This window comes from Lutjanus erythropterus, chromosome 10, assembly GCF_056507025.1.
Source record: "Lutjanus erythropterus isolate fLutEry1 chromosome 10, fLutEry1.hap2, whole genome shotgun sequence".
Taxonomy (NCBI): domain Eukaryota; kingdom Metazoa; phylum Chordata; class Actinopteri; order Lutjaniformes; family Lutjanidae; genus Lutjanus; species Lutjanus erythropterus.
The window spans coordinates 39,076,107-39,095,059 of record NC_139326.1 but is presented as its reverse complement, the minus strand read 5'-3'; the positions used below and the strand labels follow the sequence as shown (position 1 = coordinate 39,095,059).

At 39.1% G+C, this 18,953-nt stretch overlaps 1 protein-coding gene across 1 annotated transcript in view; it reads left to right on the top strand.

The window, feature by feature from the left end:
- cacna1ba (calcium channel, voltage-dependent, N type, alpha 1B subunit, a) overlaps positions 1–18,953 on the top strand; it is a 162,922-nt gene that overhangs the window by 26,179 nt on the left and 117,790 nt on the right. Inside the window, exons 3-5 of the mRNA XM_084729269.1 lie at positions 814–917; positions 18,326–18,441; positions 18,669–18,755. Of these exons, the coding sequence (XP_084585395.1) occupies positions 814–917; positions 18,326–18,441; positions 18,669–18,755 (307 nt within the window). The remainder of the gene's footprint in view (positions 1–813; positions 918–18,325; positions 18,442–18,668; positions 18,756–18,953) is intronic.

Sequence of the window (18,953 nt, the reverse complement as noted above, 5' to 3'; positions counted from 1 at the left end):
TCTGGACTGTTGTGATCAGAAGAGAAATACCTCCTCCACAACATCCAGGATCAAGCTGTTGCACTTGATGGGCGGACCATTTCTGAGCTGACAAGCAAGACTCTGGCAGGACGAGGGGAGGCAGACTCTAAAACATCGATAATGCTTCATGCCCGGATCCATGTTTCCCAGATGTCAAGCTTTTAATGTGAAGATGTCGTCCATATTACAATCACTATCCTGCTGCTGTTTAGATTCAACCTGATGCAAATTCAAAAAATGCATGACAGAATTATTTGCTGGATGTATACATTTTTTTTTTATGTGTGTAAATAACTGCATATATTGTTTTATTATATGTCATATTTTTATCCTATTCTACTCTGACTTCACACTAATTATCCGTGTTGCACGTGTGTGTAACATGGAGGATTTTGTTATGCAACCATGTGTTGTATGATGATAATAAATGACCTTGATAACCATGAACACACATACTGTAGTCTCCTTTAACTCAGTCCTACATACTGTACAGTGTCCTGCTGCCTGAAATACTAGAGCACCACTTGCTCAATTTAATGACATCCAGGTCAAAGAGGAGGACACAGTTCATTTGTTGGGGACACAGAGCTCTGTGCTCTGTCTTTGACCTGGATGTCATTAAAGTGAGCAACTGCTGTAGGAAATTAAAGTCAGAAAGTATTGAGGGATGGACTAACACACCGTTGGTTTGGATTTTGTTATTGGAATATGTGAACAATAAAAAAGGGACTTATCCTTTAACTGAACAACACAACAGTATTAACAGTCCTGTTTGTTTGTTTATGTGTCCAGGCCAACGATGCCTCAGGGAACACGTGGAACTGGCTGTACTTCATCCCCCTCATCATCATCGGCTCCTTCTTCATGCTCAACCTGGTGCTGGGTGTGCTGTCAGGGTGAGTACAAACTGTGAGAATGACCCGAACTGAGCTTATCAACAGATGTCCTTTACATTTTCACAAGACTTTGTCCACTCACTGTTTGGTCATGTGATGCTCAAGATGAAATGAGAAATCTTTGCTTTGGTATTTCCTCATATTTATCTTGCTGCTGCTATATGCCATTTTATATTTCCCTGCATCCAAATGTCCATGATACGTAAACTTTACTTTTTTATTCACATTACTAAACAAGATAAGTGATATGTCCAAAACAACATACTTGAATGGCTGCATGAATTCTCTGTCTCTGAAACCACAGGAGTGACATCCTCAGGTCAACACTATCAAGAGTTTTGTTTATTCTTTTTAGTCCCTCCAGGAATTCGCAGATGTTTTTGGGGATTTTTGCAATCTGAAATGCCTGATTTCATGGCAACTTTTCTAAAAAATTGTGATGTGTGTTGCAACGTTTTTTTTATTTTTTTTTGCAATGAAATTGCAGGATCAAGAGAAAACTGCAATTAAAAAGTTCCTTTTTTTAATTTCAATTTTTAAATTTCAAAAATCAAAGGCAGCTTGTTCCAATGAGAATAAAAATATGTTCTGAGCGTTTTCAGTAGCCTCACCAAAAAGACTCAAAAATTCTAACAAAATCTGCTTTATATGCAGATGAAAAAGTGCACCTAGGGGAAGCAAAATCTTTTTGGAGCTCAGGAGACTCAGTCAAGACAGCACACCGTAATTTTCAAAAATACACATGGCATTGATAAATGGCAATAACAGTGACAAAACAATATGAATACAAAAAAAGCAAATAATAAAACATCAAGTCAGTTCATTTGGACGTACATGCACGATGTTTGTGTGGGGAAGTGCTATGACTGGTGGAACTTGTGGGAAGCAACAATTGTCAAATTTGCAGAAAACTTGTGGAGTTGGGACAAGATTGCAAGGTCACACAGAATTCACAGTGGTTGGTTGAATTTGTGTGAACTGTTGTGATCGCAACGTGGCAACTTCCTGGAGGGACTGCTTTCAAGACAGAAACAAGAACATGCATTTCTTTTTCTTTTTTTTCTTTGTTTTGTTTTCTGTATTGACTAGAGGAATTTAATGAATGGTTTAAAAAATAATCCCCAGATATCTTGTTTTGCCCACTCTACTGTCATAAAGGAGTAAAACCAGAAAATATTCACATTTAAGAAGCTGGAATAAGAGAATTTGGGATTTTTTTATTTAAAAAAATACTCAAATTGATTAACCGATGAATCGTTGCAGCTCCTGATGACACACTGACCTGAATGACACTCTTTAATAATAAATGTACCTCACTGTAAAAGCCTCCTGAGGATGTAATTCAGGATTGTTCTGCCTACTCATTTTGAAAGAGCAACAGCCAGACTTTAACATTTATAGGGCTGGCCCTGCTTTCCTGCAGTCCAGCTGATAAAGAGCAGGACAGAGCTGTGAGCGTAATATCAGCATGATATCATCCCAGACCTGCACAGTGAGGAAATAAACAGTGCAGTTTAAACAAAACCTGTAACTTCACAAAATAATGCAATTATCTAATGCATTTGCATTAGAGCAGATAAACTGTTTAATCCATTCCTTGCACTTTTGCTTTGGTGTTTTTCAGTCTTGGAAAAGCTGTTACTACAGCCCCAAAACACTGTTTGGAAAGCCTGGCATGCCAACTTAAAGCCTGTGTAAAGCAATAATAACTATGTGATCTGAGTTTGTCACACCACACTAAAATGTTATTTACCACCCAACCAAATTTGAATGATTACAATGATTACTACTAGTCGACTAGTAGTGTTTAGTGGAGCAAATCGAGCCACTTATTAAATGCTGACAGCAATAATGATTCAACTCAACCTTGTAGTTAAAAACACAGGAGTAAATGACTTCCAGCTTCACAAAAACAAATGCATGTGGACTTATCAACATGATGGATGTTACAATGTTGTTATGTAATAAAATGTGTGTTATAGCCTATATCTACAGCAAGGCACCTGATGGCTAGTCTTGAGTCTCTCTAGCTGTGGATGCCAAGTTTAAAAATACAGGACAGAGAATTAAACAACTACACCTCCAGAGAGATTTTTTTTTTCTTATTTTGGCCAAAAATGTCTCTTTTGAAAGTAAAGTTTGCTGACCCTGGTCTAGCAGTTCTAGTTTATTTAGTTTTAGGAGATGTATGGCTCCAGGGCGTCACTGAGGCATGTTTCAGGTCCACCCAAAAAATCCTGACCATAGTAATGTGAAAAACAGTTTCATGGTCTAGCTCCACAATTCAATACTACATAGTTCTCAGTCTTTTCACATGTTTTTAGCAACTGTTTTCTAACATATACTGTGTTAAGGAACAAATCTCTGAATTTCATTTACACAGACTTTTAGGTGGCTAAACTATAATTGGACAATTACAGTTCAGAGGAGAGGTTTGACAAATGAAATGCCATACCTTTCATTCAGACATCCTACATTTAGAGGTTTTTTTCCTCCTTCCAGAGTGTGCACTTCTCTTGCATTTACTAATTTAGGCAAGTTCCACATCTGTGGCTGCTCCAATGTAATATTCATGAGGTTTTATTAAAACATAAATTCACATGATTATACAAGCCTGCCACACCATGAGCAGACCTTATACTGTACATGGTGCGCAGAGCCTGTCATTGTAATTCTGTGGTATACACTCCCTCATTTATAAAGCACAGCAGATGCTGTGTTGTCATCACCACTGAAAAGAGCATCATGGGAGAAAGCTGTGTTTTTATTGCCTCTTTTGTAATATTGCTTCACAGTTATTATCATCTTTCTTCAGCACAGCTAGTCTCTGGGTGTTGTTCGCCATCCGCCACTCATGTGCAACATATTATCTACAGTATATCATCCATACTAAATCATGATAACAATGGTTCCATTGAGGTGGATGTGCGGTTAGATAAAAAACACTTATACGTAATCAAAATACCCTTTGCACCTATAACATACCTTCTTTTTTATCCTTCTTCCTCAACTGTATGAGTTCCTCAAAACCTGAAAAAATCATCTAGCTTTAAAGTAATTTAGCTTTTTCCTTTAAAACCAAAATGACGCACACTGTCAGACTGGAGGACGAGTTGCTAACTGTATCCAACTACCTCACATCTCATTCACGTGAAAGAAATCAACTAACTTTATCATACTGAATGCAAACAACAAACATGGCTGTTGTTAGCACTCACACAACTAGCTTGCTATAGCTTAATATATCTGATGAGTCATGTACATGGGCAGAGCGTGCTTCTGAAATACACAACATTACTCTAGCTTTAAGTATTCTACAGGGGTAAAACAGATCACAAAAGTCACGGTCATCCATATGGATCACTGCCCAACGATGATCTGTTACAACCTTACCCATTCTATTATTGAGTATGTTTATTTTTTCCAGTACTGTAGGGTTTGTGTAGGGTTTGTAAAGGTGCAGCAAGCAAAAGGTGTTTCAGGATGTTCACCTATACAGTGTAGGAATTCGGGTTATTTTGAATAAATGAAACAGAGCTACATTTTCTACATGGTTAGTTAAAGGCAAAATTCACCACTTTTTATGTGGATGTCCAAACCAATAATGACGTCCAGTCCTTATTGAACATTCATGCATTTATGCAAATTCAGATTCACTTTATATTTTTGTATTTGCTTTTCTGTCCAGCAACTAGCTCTTATTGTTTTTGGATGTTCGTGCTGTTTTTTGGTCTTTATACCGCAGTGAAAATGCAGACAACAGTGGGCTGAAGGAACCTTTTGCTTCCTTGAAAAACAGTTCCTGGAACTATAAGTTCTAGATACATTTGGGTGGAAAGGCAGCTTCCACATAGCATTAAGAGACAAAAATACTTATCTAACATACACTATGGATACCCAGAAGCAGAGACTAGAAATCCAAGCTGAAATAGCCTGTAGTTCTTCCTTAACACAAACGACATCAGTGTGACATCACTGGATGCAGGAAGAACAACAGATTGTGATATGGACTTCACTGTACCTCCTACATCACCATTGTTGGAAATTGTCAGCATAGCTTCCAGCCACCAGTGGCAGCACAATAATAAGAAGTGTCTCACCTCTCATCTGAGAGCTTCAGCTCTCTGTCAAGTATTGTTTCCATAGCGTTTTCATAGCGTTTTACACTCACTACACACACTATTTTACACTCTACCTAATCCCTGTTTCCATTCCCATGTTTTTCCCGTGGTGTTTCTGTAACACTGCTCTTATTCTTGTTTTTTCTTCACATATCCGAGCTAATTCAGATAAACGGATGAATGTTAAGGTCATTAATTTTTGAAAGAAGCCACAGTACTCCATGTTCCAGCTGGATGCTCTGTCCCTGCTGATAAGGCAACATTTCTCTCTGCTGGTGTGAAATCTATTTCCTCACTGTGCTTCTTTTTGAAATCAAGGTGAGAGACTGGCTGTCCCTTCAAATAATATGTGAAACTTTTTTTTTTCTTCCAACCTTAACTCCTGCAGCTACCGGCAGGATGAAATAATGAGTCACAACTTTCTCTTGTTTACTTAATTTTGACGGTTAATTAATTTGGTGCTGTCGGGAGAAGAGTTTGATGACTAGAGTGAACAAACTGCAAAGTCAGCCCAACAGAGCCATTAATGTGTTTGCAGTAATTTTTATTGCCATCATTTTCCTCAAGTTTTTTCCCCCAAAGTTTTTTCTAGGTTATCTTTTTTCATGTCGGCTTGTAAAGTTAATGCTGTTATCAGCTCCCCACAAGCTAAAGCAAGTGAGCAGCACCAGGCTTAGCTCAAAATTTGACTGATATAGCTTATTAAAGGCAGCCTGATACAGATTTTCATATTCAGGCTTTATCATTGAATGTGGTTATTTTAAAGTATAATAGGGTAAGGTTTCCTTTTTCAATCCAAGATTTAATCCTGGCCAGAAACACACTTGCTGGGTTGTCTGCTTGATCCTTATGGGCCCTCTGGACCTCAAGAATTACAGGTCCTAAGTCACTGTTTCTTTTCTAAGTCTAACAAATGAACAATGAACAATTATGACATTTTTAAGAAATTTCAGTACATCTTCAGATCCCATCATAGCACAGAAACTTTCCTGTTGTTTTAGATCAAAACACATCTCACAACAAAGCTGAAAAATACTCCGCCTAGACCTCTAGAAGCTACTGTATATAAATGCAGCTGGATTTGCTTGAGGTTCTTGAAGAGGTTCAGAACCTCAATTCAGTCCAGTTGCTTTTGTACAGCTCCTAGAGATACTGCAAACTTGAAGAGAATCTTCACAAACACTTCTTACCATCTTTAAGCTTTGTCATTGATCAGGTCTTCAAAGTTCAACATCTGGACAAGTTCATATTCAGCGTGGCAGTTTGTTCAAGTGTCTCTTTGTTGGTTGTTTTTAACCCACAGCATTTGATGAGGTGAAACATTCTCCCATGAACCTGCTGACAGAAGGTGTCAGATACAACGTTGGGAATTGTTGACTGCCACCCACAATCCAGCATTGTTTTAGTAGCTCTGATCAAATATCAAAAGTCTGTCAGAAAGATATTTGTCAAAATCAGTGGTTATTACAAGAGTTTGATTCTGTCTCTAACTTTAGAGTTTTTTTAGTGTGTAGGATTTAGTAGCATTTAGTGGGGAAGTTGCAGATTGCAACCAGCTGAATACTCCTGCCCTCACCTTCCCCTTCCAAGCATGCAGGAGAACCTACAGTGGCCAGGAAACCCCTGAGAAATACAAATGGGAGCTCAAGAGAGCTTCTTTTGCAACATCTAGAGCCAGTATTTGGTTTGTCCAATCTGGGCTACAGTAGAAACATGGCGGTTCAGCATGGCTGACCTTGTGGAAGCAGACCAGCACCTTCTGTAGATACAAAGGGCTCACTCTAAGGCAGAGCCAGTCCTGACCTCCATGGGGCCCTGAGCAAAATTCTGCTAAGGGGTCCTCAGAACTGGAGAGCCATGAAAACCATTTGCCACACAGTCACAGCCCAGTACTCCCACTACAATCCTCCCTCCTTTACAATGGTTTGCTTCATCTGTCGGTCAAAGATTAAGTAGATCTATATAGAACAGAATAAGCTACAAAACACAGTATCTATTGAGGACAATATTTTGTGTAGAATCTTAACATAAGTGAAAATTAGCATTACCATAAATGAGAAATCTTTGAATATATAAAATGTAGAAAATTCTAAAACATAACACTGAGTTTTGGGTCTGCTGCTGGTAATTAGTCTTTTTTTAAATTCAATATTCAATGTATCATCAGCTATGTCACAAACAGTACAAGCAGGGAAACCAAGAACACAAGGAATAGGACCTAAATGCAGACTAAGAGGCAGAGCTGGTGCAGTACAACGATTTAATGGCAAAAGTCAGTCAACAATAGGCTTAAGGGGATGATGAGGCAGGCAAAGGTCAATACCAGAGAAGAAGGAAGGCAAACAAATTCAAGAAGCTGGCAGACAATCTTATGTCCACAAAATAGGAAAAACACTGGGAGAAATAAACACTTGGGAAATGGCTGGAACGCTTGACACAATGGGCAACAACAAACTGACAATGACATGAGGGTAACACACACACTAAATATTATAGGAAGGGAAGGCTAATGAGGGACAGGTCAAAGCAAATATTCCTCCCTCTGTAACAGCAGCAAACTGACCTAAAATGCAGCAGCAAACAACTTAAACAATTCAAGAAAGCGTGACCGCATCAACCGCCTGATTCCACTGAGCAGGGCTGCGTCACACTGGTTGATAGTGCTCAATCACATGATCACAGTCGGTCTAGACAATGCTTGTTATTCCACCAGAGGTGCTGTGGTGCATCCCGGAGGTGTCCCAGAGCTCTGCTGCTCTGCTTCACGGAGAATACGTGCTGAGTCTATTTTTGACAGAGGCCACGTCAAACTGCACAGAACAGACTGAGCCAGCGGGGACGTTCCACACAGGAATGTCATAGAGAATCCGTTCCCTTTTCAAAATAAAATACCTGATGTGTACTGTAGATCAGTGTTTCCCAAACTGAAGACCCAGTTTTTTAAAATGACACACCACTGTGAACCAGTTTACAATAGGGGAGAGTTAATTTGTGCATAAATTAATGTTCCTAACCATTTTTACTGCAATTTCTGCATCACATTTTATTATCTTGACACATGATAGTGAAAATATATGCATAAATGAGCTATAAATGCATTTAGGCTAAGTTAACAGGCAATTTTATTGTTTTTATGTCCTCATACTAGGAAAACACTGTCTCACATTTTAGCCGAATACATGAAGACAAGATCAATGCATTTAGGCAGACTTTTCTCTCATGAGTAATATCAACACTATTATATATTTTAAATGCTTTATAAAAGGTGTGCTGCAGATATAGAGTTTAAATTTGCAGAATGTCTTCCATAGTCCAAATAAAATCTCCCAACCCAGTCCTTGGGAATGACTACTCTAGATCATAAAAACAGACAAAAAAGAAACTGTTAAACCAGGTAGAATAGTTACCCATGATAGAGGCACAAAAATCAAGGAAAAAATGACCAAATCAGCAAAATTGAAGCAAGTCAACAAAAATCTGACAGGCAAAAACTGAGTCTAAAATGCTCCTGGTGGTCACGACACTGTGTGGAAGATTAATGATTAATTTTGGTATACATTATGCATATTAGTCATAAGATTCAGTGCATGTTTGGCTTCAACTAAATTTCTGAATGTCTGAGCTAGTTCACAACCTGAGGTCCTTTCAAGGGTCCTAGGCTAGCGAATATCTGTGATATCTGTTGCGGTCAAGACTTCACAGCTTTAGAATGCACTTCCTGGTGGAATGAAGCATTCTGATTCTGTATAAAATTTCAAATCCCTTTTTTAATACATTTCTACAGACAAGCATCTTAATTTTAATGTTTACAACCTCCAGCTTGCCACTCTCATTTCAGCTGATTCAGCTTTATTTTAACCTTTGTCTGCACATTAGTGGATTTTAGCCTCGATTAACCTCTATTGCCTTTTTTCTATAACTTTCCATATTCCACACACATACTGTACATCATCATCTGTCATCATGTATAAACAGAGAGAAAGACTTGACAAAAGCTTTAGAAGGCAGGTAGCCTTTAACCGCCCCCTCCGCGGTTATCTTGTCCTCTCTGTTTCCTGCTCTCTCCACAGAAGTTGTCAGATGGCTTTACAGTTACTAGGGAGGTGGAAGGTCACTGATGCTGTCTGGCAGGGCCGTGCGGGGGCCATGTCATTGTTTAAAGGCCACGATCTGAGCTTCAGTGCAGGCAGGAGAGCAGATACACGCAGGGTTGAGAGGCTGCACATCCCCAGGGGAGGTCGAGGCCATTCACTCAGCTTTTATCCCATCAGCGTGGGCAGGCTGGGAGAAGATGTGGCTGTGATCAAAGTTGAACCCCCAACCGTCTATTCTGAAAGCTCCTCTCACACATCTCCACTTTGTCTAACTTATATTTTACCATAACACATCTGACAATGTGTCTCACATATGTCAGATAAAAACCCAGTTCCAGTAGTGTGATAGTGTTGCTTTATGTCCATTGGATGCGTTAAAAGGCAGTTGTTTACGAACACGTTAGCTACAACATCTTTTTATGATGGCAGTATTAATAATGCTACTTTATCTTTATTGCACATCATTATCATTATTACATCATAATCAAGCCCCATAAGGAGTACACTGGAAGCAAATGGCTTTTTTAGGTTCACTCTCAAAGCAGTCTCAGCCTGAGGTCTAGTTAACCCTCTAGATCCCAGCAGGATTCTAGTACGTTGCTGCAGAGTCCTCACTTAAATCAGAATTTTTCTGTTCAACCCAAACAAACAGCTCCATCTCAAAAACAGAAAGAAACTGACAATCACAAATTGTTTTCATTTGAAAAAAGCATAATTTCGTCTTTTTCTTTGAGACCAATTATGTGTGTGTAGCTTTTTAAACCAAGTTTGATTCAACATATTTCTAAAAACACCAGACAAAACAAGAAGTAGCACTAAAACTGCTGTAAATAGCTGTGATGGATTAAATCTCAGTCTGCATAACAGAAGATAAAGTAACTTCAGGTCATCTGCTTCCTGGTTCAACATTCAGAGTTTGATGACAACAGATCTGTCAACTGATAATGCTGAGCTTTCAAAATAAAAGAGAAATAAGAACAACCAATAGTAATGAGGCAGTAGGAAAAATTGCTGAATTTACATTTGGAAAAGTTGTGACCTGGTCAGTCATCCATACCAACTCTTCATCACACCGGAAAACAGCATCCGTCTCAGGCAGGGAGAGCCGAGTAGGTCCTGCCGATGGAGATTATGTGATGTGATATAGAACAAAAAAAAAACTCACAATGTCTGTTCTTTTTCTCAAGCGTCTACCTCTAGGTAGTGCTGTACCCAGCTCTGTCTCATCTGAAAAGATTGCTTCAAAATATAGTCTTGGTAGGAGGTGAGGATTCTTTAATACAATTTATAAGACTTCACATATGTCCCTGTGCAGGAGTGGCTGAAGAAGTTTATGAATCTTTATCAGTGTTTCTCCTAAGATGGAGTTGTAGCAGTGGAGATGAAGCACAAAGTGAAAGTGAAAGTGTACATTTTTTCACATGCAACTCTTTTTTGTGCAGATTTCTATGCATCAGTAATGTAGTGGCTCTGGACCAGCTTTGCTTGGGGGCAGGCTGGGGCCACTTGTTTGAAGGGGTATTCCACCTTGGTAGTAACAGTACACAAAGTAATAGCACACAAAAAAACAGCATAAAGTACCATGATTGGTATTTGCTTCAGTTAAAATGTTTTTCAGTAAGATGGTGTTAAGCCATATCATTGCAAGAAAGTGACTCTATTTTAAAATGTTAAAATAACATAAGGTTAGTTTCTGAAGACGTGAGACTCATGCGTCCCCTCTCCTCCCTCATTTTGTTCCAGCAGTGGCGCACCACCACTACTAAATGCATAAAGGGGAAACACTGTATATTGTCTTAAAAACTGAGATAAAGTCATAAGTCAAAAAAACTGGCATAGATTTAGGTCTGTTGTACATGTTTGGATAACATATTAAAGAGATTGGTAACATCTTCCATGTCCCTATGTCTTTGGAGAAAGTGATTTAGGGCCTTCATTCCTGAACAACAGAAAGATCAAATTATTATGTATTGTTAAATCTTTTACCTCTTATTACATTGTTTTTTGTCTTGCTATGTCTTTTTTGTCTTATGTCTGTCGTACCTGATATACATTATACATTCACCAAGAAACCATATTTTCTGTGTTACTGTTCCATCCATTGTTGAATATCTGTCTTGAGGTTCAGAAGACCACAGGCCATAGCACAAGTTAAAAATAGTAATTCACCTCAAATGCATTTAAACTAAAGTAATAAACTAGGGATGCACCAATCAACCGGCCAGAGACCGGAACTGGCCAGTTTTCAGCGTGACCAGCCCTGACCTGCGACTGGCCGGTCAGCATCACATATCTGATTCTGTGCTCATCATTGTCATGCACGTGTTCTGCACAATGGTCATGTCACGCGCAGAAGACAAATTGACCATGATATCACACCCACACAGCACTGATCACAGCTACACACACTCAGACACATACGTGCTTGAAGATGGTGTCAGCGACAGATTCCAAGAACAGGATAAAGAGAAGACAGACAGTCTACAACGAGACAGAGCAGCTGACAATGTAGCAGAACAGCCGTAAACTCTCAAATTCTGCAGGCTAATGTTAGCAAGCAGCAGACTGCTGTTCACAGAGGGACAGTTAAAATCTCACCTCCTGTTCTGTCTGAAGAATAAACAACCTGTGTCTCCTCAAACATTTTCTCATCCAGACTCGTTTAACTTCTGCTTCTGTTTTTCTCACGGCAAAGTTTTACTGCAGCAAACTGTTGCACCGCATTAGTCTCCAGTTTGCTCACATCTGCTTCCACAGAAGATCACATGAAATCGTGTCCCGCAAAATCCTGTGAGATTCCATGATCTCACAAGAACACGTTCCCCCTATTCTTAATCTTAATATAAAAATATAGTAAGGCCTGGCTGTTACCTGGAGGACTTTGGAGAAAATTTAAATAGTATTTAATGAATATATAATAGTCAGTGTCTTAATATGAACATCCAATTTAATTTTTACAAGAAAAGTTGCAAAAATGTTTATGAATGCTGTCAATTACAGTTCTTAGATTGAAAATCGGAATTGGGCAAAATGGGAATCGGTAGGTCAGACCCTTCAAAAAATCCAAAATCGGAATTGGCCAAGAAAATTGAAATCGGTGCATCTTATAACAAACCTGTTTTGAAAATGTAAGGAGTAGAAAGTACAGGTATTTGTGTTAAAATGTAGACAGTAAAAGTAAAGATACACACACAGATGACATTAAAAGTCTACAGTAACAAAGTATTTGTACTTAGTTACATCCAACCTGTCTGTTTTGCATCAGTGAAAATTGCTGACAACATGACCAAACATGCCATTTCATATTGTAGAACTTGGTGAATGACTTCAGTGTGTGTTTCAGTACTTTTTGAACATTTTCCCCACATTAAAAAAATTACACGATAATACAGGTCACTATAATCATAATACGTAACTTTCATACCGTTTCATCCCCAATATGCATGCATGTATACTGTACGTGCATGAATACAAATTGGGACGTATTATTTGTGGCAGTGCAACCATCAGCTCAAGCAGGCCTCTGACAGTTCGGTGTTCCTGACCTTGAAATTCTCTGTGTGGGATGTTGGTGCCCACAGTGCACAGGTGGGAGGTTCATTCTAATCAGGCGATGCAGAATGAGTTGTTGGTATCTTGGTGGAAAATGTGTCTTAGCTGTCGTGCTGAGAACAGACATCTCAGACCCACCTCAAGCCACTTAGGTGATTAGATCTTCAAGAGCAAACTAAATACTTGCAGCAAATATGCAGCAATAATGGAATTATGCCTAAAATGTAAATAAACTATAATTAAACACTCTCAAGCCAGCAGATGCTTTTAAATAGATACCTAAAAATAAAATTTTGTGTCTAAAGCAGGAACATTGCTAAATCAGTCTGCATTGATCTATAAATTAATACAGATGATTTTTGCAGTATCTGTTGTCTGCAGCTGCTTTACACTTTATGAAAAGTTTCTCCTTCTTCAACCTGCAGCTGTCTCAAGGCAGCATGAAGTGCAGTATGTTGGTGAATCTGCAGCCTCTGATTGGATAAGTACAAAGCCAGAGCACAGTGCCACTGTAAAGACCTTATAGAATCATGGACAAATGACATCAGGCCACTACAGAGTTACCACACACACCTCCACACATATCAGACAGTCTGTAGTCACTACATACACTCTGTATTCAGTCTGTTTATGCAGGAGACATCGCATTACTGGCGTGTATTAATCCTGTGCATAACAGCCTCCTTTCTAATTTAAAAAAAATTCAGTGCTTTATGTTTTATTCATGAAATGCTGTGCCACATTTCAACACGTGACGCAACCATTTGCAACATAGTAGAACAGTAGAATTACGACTTAAATAGCCTTGGACTGATGCGATCACATAAACTGCTCCAGCAATCATTTATTTCTATCATTATTGTACTGATAAACTATTAAAAACTCACAACGTCTGCCTCAGGCTCCAGATTTGTGTTGCTGTTTGTGTTGCTGAGTGTTCGCATCTGCTGCTTTGCACCATCCAGACAACAGCATGACCTCCAGGAAAAATTCTTCATTTGTTGAGCCGTTGTCATCATGCGTCACAGTGATTGGCACAGATGCCTCAGAGTGGGGAGACCAGTGATGCGACTGGCTGAGAACAACTTTATTAATCACCACAAGCTCCGATCTGTATTCACCAGCTCCCAGCTTTTTGTACCTTGCACTGCTGTTGAGCTTGGAGACGCCCACAAAGTCATAGCAAAGACCACCATGTTGTGTTTGTTGATGTGCTTGTTAGGGCTGTCGTGTCATTATTATTATTATTATTATTATTATTATTATCATTATTATTATTATTATTATTGTCTGACATTTATGGACTTTGCTGCCCAAGAATAAATGTGACAATTAACGTTAGTCTTTGTTGTTTTTTTCATAACGGCAAATGGTGAACAAATTGTACAGGGGCAAGAAAGAATTGACTTCGGACTAGTAGATTTCTGACCCACTTGCTTTACCAGGCACGTGGTAAAAACATTAATGCTCAACCATGCACACACACACACACACACACACACACACCAACAAACCACCAAAACACCTCTTCTCCTTATTCAGTTGGCTTCAAGTGAGGCTTGGCATTTGCAGTTTCTCTCAACTGTCCCCCAATGTTTTAACATTATTCCATCAATACCCCAGCCTGTGGTAGTAGCCACACTGGGCAACATGCTAACACATAGTTAAACAGGTTAACCTATGTAATAAACAGTAAAAAACAACAAAAAACATGTTAAAACTTGCAGTTTCCAACTTTAAAGTCAGGTCACGGACAGTTGGTATTGATCCATCCTTGAGTTTGAATCGTCAGTGGCCCTTGTACTGTCAGTTTGTTGAAGCATTAATTCATTTATTTAAGATGTGTTGACGAGTAAAGACCTAGCCTGATGAAAAAAAAAGAAAAAAACATTAAAGCCTGTATAAAGCAATAATAAATGTGTTCTGAGTTTGTCGCACCACAGAAACCAGGCAGCCAAATTTGAATGATAGAGGCCCCGTCCACACCTACAGAGCCTGAAGTGCAGGGTCTTGTCATAAGCTCTTACCCCACACATAGTATTGACTACACATAAAAGTAAAACAACCCTGAGCAAAATCCACAGACTTCATGGATACTTTCTGTATACAAGTGTTCATGAGTATGTATGTATGTACATGAGTATGTGGCTATGAGCATGAACTCAGTATGTGTTGATACTGTGGAATATTTTAGTGACTGAATGGATTTTATAAAATGTATATGTAGAAAGACACAAACAAGCTTTGAAAGTCCAATGATGGAAAAAGACAGAGAATAAAATAATAAAAACAGCATTATCCAGAGGTATGCTGTGAACAGCAGTCATGTTTCCCTGCCTTATCATTACAGTCTGCTTCTTGTTTAGGTCTCAAGACCATGAACAAATAAGCAGTTTTCTCTGCTGTAATACACTTGGAGTGTGTCCGCTCTTATTTTAGCTACCAGAGCTGGAGGACGGTGACAGGATGTATTTTTTTTTCTTCTGTGTTGGGTTGAGAAACTGAAGTGAGCTGAAGTGAACTGCTGGGCTGATTTGGACTGAGAGAGTCACTGAGGATACATTTGTACCTGACCGTGTTGCCTGTGTGTCATGTTGCTTATAACACCGTCACAGAACCATGTTTCAGGTCTGCCCAAAAAATCCTGAACAGAGAAATCATGAACAGTTTACCGATCTAACTCCACAGATTTAGTTCTACATCATCCTCAGTCTTTTCTGACATGTATAAAGTGTTCAGAATAAGAACTCTGAATCCCCTTTACACAGACGTAAATATAGGTGTTGTTGCAGTTGCTTGCCATCCCCTGTGGTTGGCTCATCAGTAGTAGCTACTGTGACAGCCCTGGTGCTTGTAAAATTAAAGTAGGGCCCATAGCATGTATATACACACGCATGCATTCATTGTGTTCACAGGTTTGCATGCAACACCTACATTTTGAATGCTGTTGTGTTTCTGTACATATGCATACTTTAATTAGTGCATTTCTGGAGGAGAAAAATCAGTGTACTGTATGTGTATGAAAGCTTGTAATTATCTAATTTAGTGTGGATGTGACTCTGACTCTGAATCTGTTTATGTTTGTGCTCATGCTGGCATATGTATCAGTACGTACGTGTGTGAGACGGTGTGAAAGTGAGGCTGAGAGCTGCTACAACACTGGGAAATCCTAGCTGCCACAGTCTATCTCTACACACACACACACACACACACACACACACACACACACACACACACACACACACACACACACACACTCAGCCAGCCAACCCATGGATGCACTGCACCCACATTATAGAGAGAAAGATATGTAGCCACAAAATTAGATTTAGACACACTGGCAGGCACGTATACAAACACACACACACACCCTCAGGAAGGCAGGCAGACAGCCACTGCAATGCAGAATAGAGCTTCCCCCTCCACTGTGTGGGAGACACACCAATCACTGAGCGGTGGGGGTGGACTGGAGATCCCTCGCTCTGTTATTTCAATAGTCTGTCTTCCTCTCTTTCTTTATTGGTCTTGCTGTCTCTCTCCACCTCTTTTTTTCCTCTCTTTTTTCCACCTCCCCCTCTCTCCCACATCTCTCGCATATCTCATTTCTCAGCTCGTATAAATTGAAAACTGCCTTATTGGCATGGCATAACCCTAACCCTTATGTTGGTAAAGCAACACACTGGTAATGTAACAAAATAATGTAATATTAGTACAAATGATGTTTTTATTGGCTCTAAAAAGGACATTCTAAGTATATAAAAGTCATTACAGTGGAGGATATATGTATTGTACTGTACATGTACTGTCTGTAAACAACATACATTCATTTTTCTTCTCTCTACCTGTATATACTGTGTCAGCTGGATGTAGCTGCTCTGTCACCACACAGAGAGGATGTGACTTTAATAAAACCAGGTCTCCTGTGCAGCTCCAGCTTTCTTCATAACACAGACACAGATACAGCTACAAGATGGCCATGTATCGCTGTCGTCTGCCACCTTCCTCTGTCAACATCGTCACTGTCATTGTTCTGCTTTATTACAACTTGGCTCTTACTCTCTTACTTTTGCCCTTTCCAATCAGTAACAGTAACATTCATACTTATACTGATTTAATATTTCTACAAGAACTTTAAGTAAATATGTCTCAAGTTTTGGCTATGAAGTTCTGAGTCAAATCCAGTTCCCAAACTTTGTGCTTTGAGTCCTATAAAAAGCAATTTTTGATGCCATTTGAGAGTAACAGAATATTTAATTTACAGAAATAATAAATGATTTTAAATGCTTGTATTTACTATTTTTAAATAAAGCTTCTAACATTTTAAGGGTTTAAGTTAAAAATACATATTTTTCCCCTGGCCTGTAGTGTTGTTTATCTAGATTATTTAGGTGTGAGTTACAGAGTTGTGGAGATATCAGCTGTAGAGATGTCTGCCTTCTCTCTAATATAATGGAACTAAATGGCACTCAGCTTGTGGTGCTCAAAGCACCAAAAACATACATTTGAAAAATTCAAAACCAGAAAGAAAGAGACACTGGTTAACATGAATGCAGTGTCATGCAGGAATCACTTTCTTTCTAGTGTCCAGTATCCAGTGGGTTCTACTACAGAAAGAAAGTAATTCCTACATGAAACTATGGATCTTCTTGGTGACTAATTTCCCTGTTGATCAAACACCAATTTTAATTAGCTGACTAGAGACACTCAGAAAGGCAGTTAGAACTGAGAACAATTTACTAATTGATAATGTCAAACATTGCATGAAGTGCTGTGTGTATTAAGAGTCATTTGTTTAATCACATTCTACAACAGCCAGATCATACTTTAAATGCAGTGGAGATGTGTGGCACTTTGCGCTGTGCAGAATGAATTCTGCAGTAACTCACTAAATGCTTCAGCTTTCCAGTCAGAACAGGATCACGGTGTGTCTGGCATTGTGCACAAATAATATATTGTTAAATAGTTTAATCGACTAATATTTATGGTGCGGGTAGCAATGATTAATCCTGCTCTCAACAATGTGTGGGGATTTTCTTGAGTAACAGGATCATGATTTTTGTAAAGAGACACTGGTTTTGAATATTCAAATGTATTTTTTGGCGCTTTGAGCACCACAAACAGAGCATCACTTTGTCCCCTTACACTGAAGAGAAGGCAGACATCTCTATAGGTGACAACTCCAAAACTCTGCAGCTCACACCAAAACCAATGACAAGTAACTTCATGTGGACCAAAGTCAATATGAAGTCACTTGTCACTGGTTTTGAGTTGCAAATTTTTCTTGATGTTGTTAAGTCAAGTCTAAATCATCAGATCCATGAACAGTCTGACTCCAGATGACATGACTGGGCACCTCAGTGGCCACTGTTGAGAGAAAGGACAAAGTAGTGACTCGTTCCATGTAAACAGATTCTAGCTTGTTGTCTAAGCATGACACCACCCTGCTGCTGACGCTTCAGCTATTCCACAATGTGACAGGACACCAACTCTGTCTTACCTGCTGGAACTCCGCCTGCTATATACCTGTCAACGCTGGAGTGCTCCAGGGCCTGTGTGTGGGCTTGTCAAGTCCAATAAACATTTGTGTGTGTGTGTGTGTGTGTGTGTGTGTGTGTGTGTGGTTTCTTTGTGGTTTCCACAGTGAGTTTGCCAAGGAGAGAGAGCGGGTAGAGAAGAGGCAAGAATTCCTGAAGCTCCGCAGACAACAGCAAATAGAGAGAGAGTTAACTGGATACCTGGAGTGGATCTGCAAAGCAGGTCAGAAACAAATACACACACACACACACACACACACACACACACACACACACACACACACACACACACACACTCCTTTGGCCAAATGTGGGTTCAGGTATGGGCTTAAACTCAATAATGATTGGAGTTACATTAAAATAAACACTGTAATTGTAAAAGCTTTACTGTAACTGATTTTGACCCAGTTATATTTGTCTTTTTATTCAGCTGTGATATTTGTGTTGCAGAGGAGGTGATGCTGGCTGAGGAAGACAAGAATGCAGAGGAGAAATCTCTGGATGGAGCGTGGTACAAAAGGAAACACAACAACTCTGGTGAGGATCTTCAGAATCAATTCTGAAAATAGAAAATAACCTGCCAGGTTAAACAAAAAGTGTAATATTTCAATATCAGTAAATCAGTCAATATTCTATTCTTTATACGTGTGACAAAGATATGTAATGGAGGCAAGATATTTTGCAAACAATTTAAAAAAATATGTTAAAAGCCTTCATATACCTAAAATAGGTATA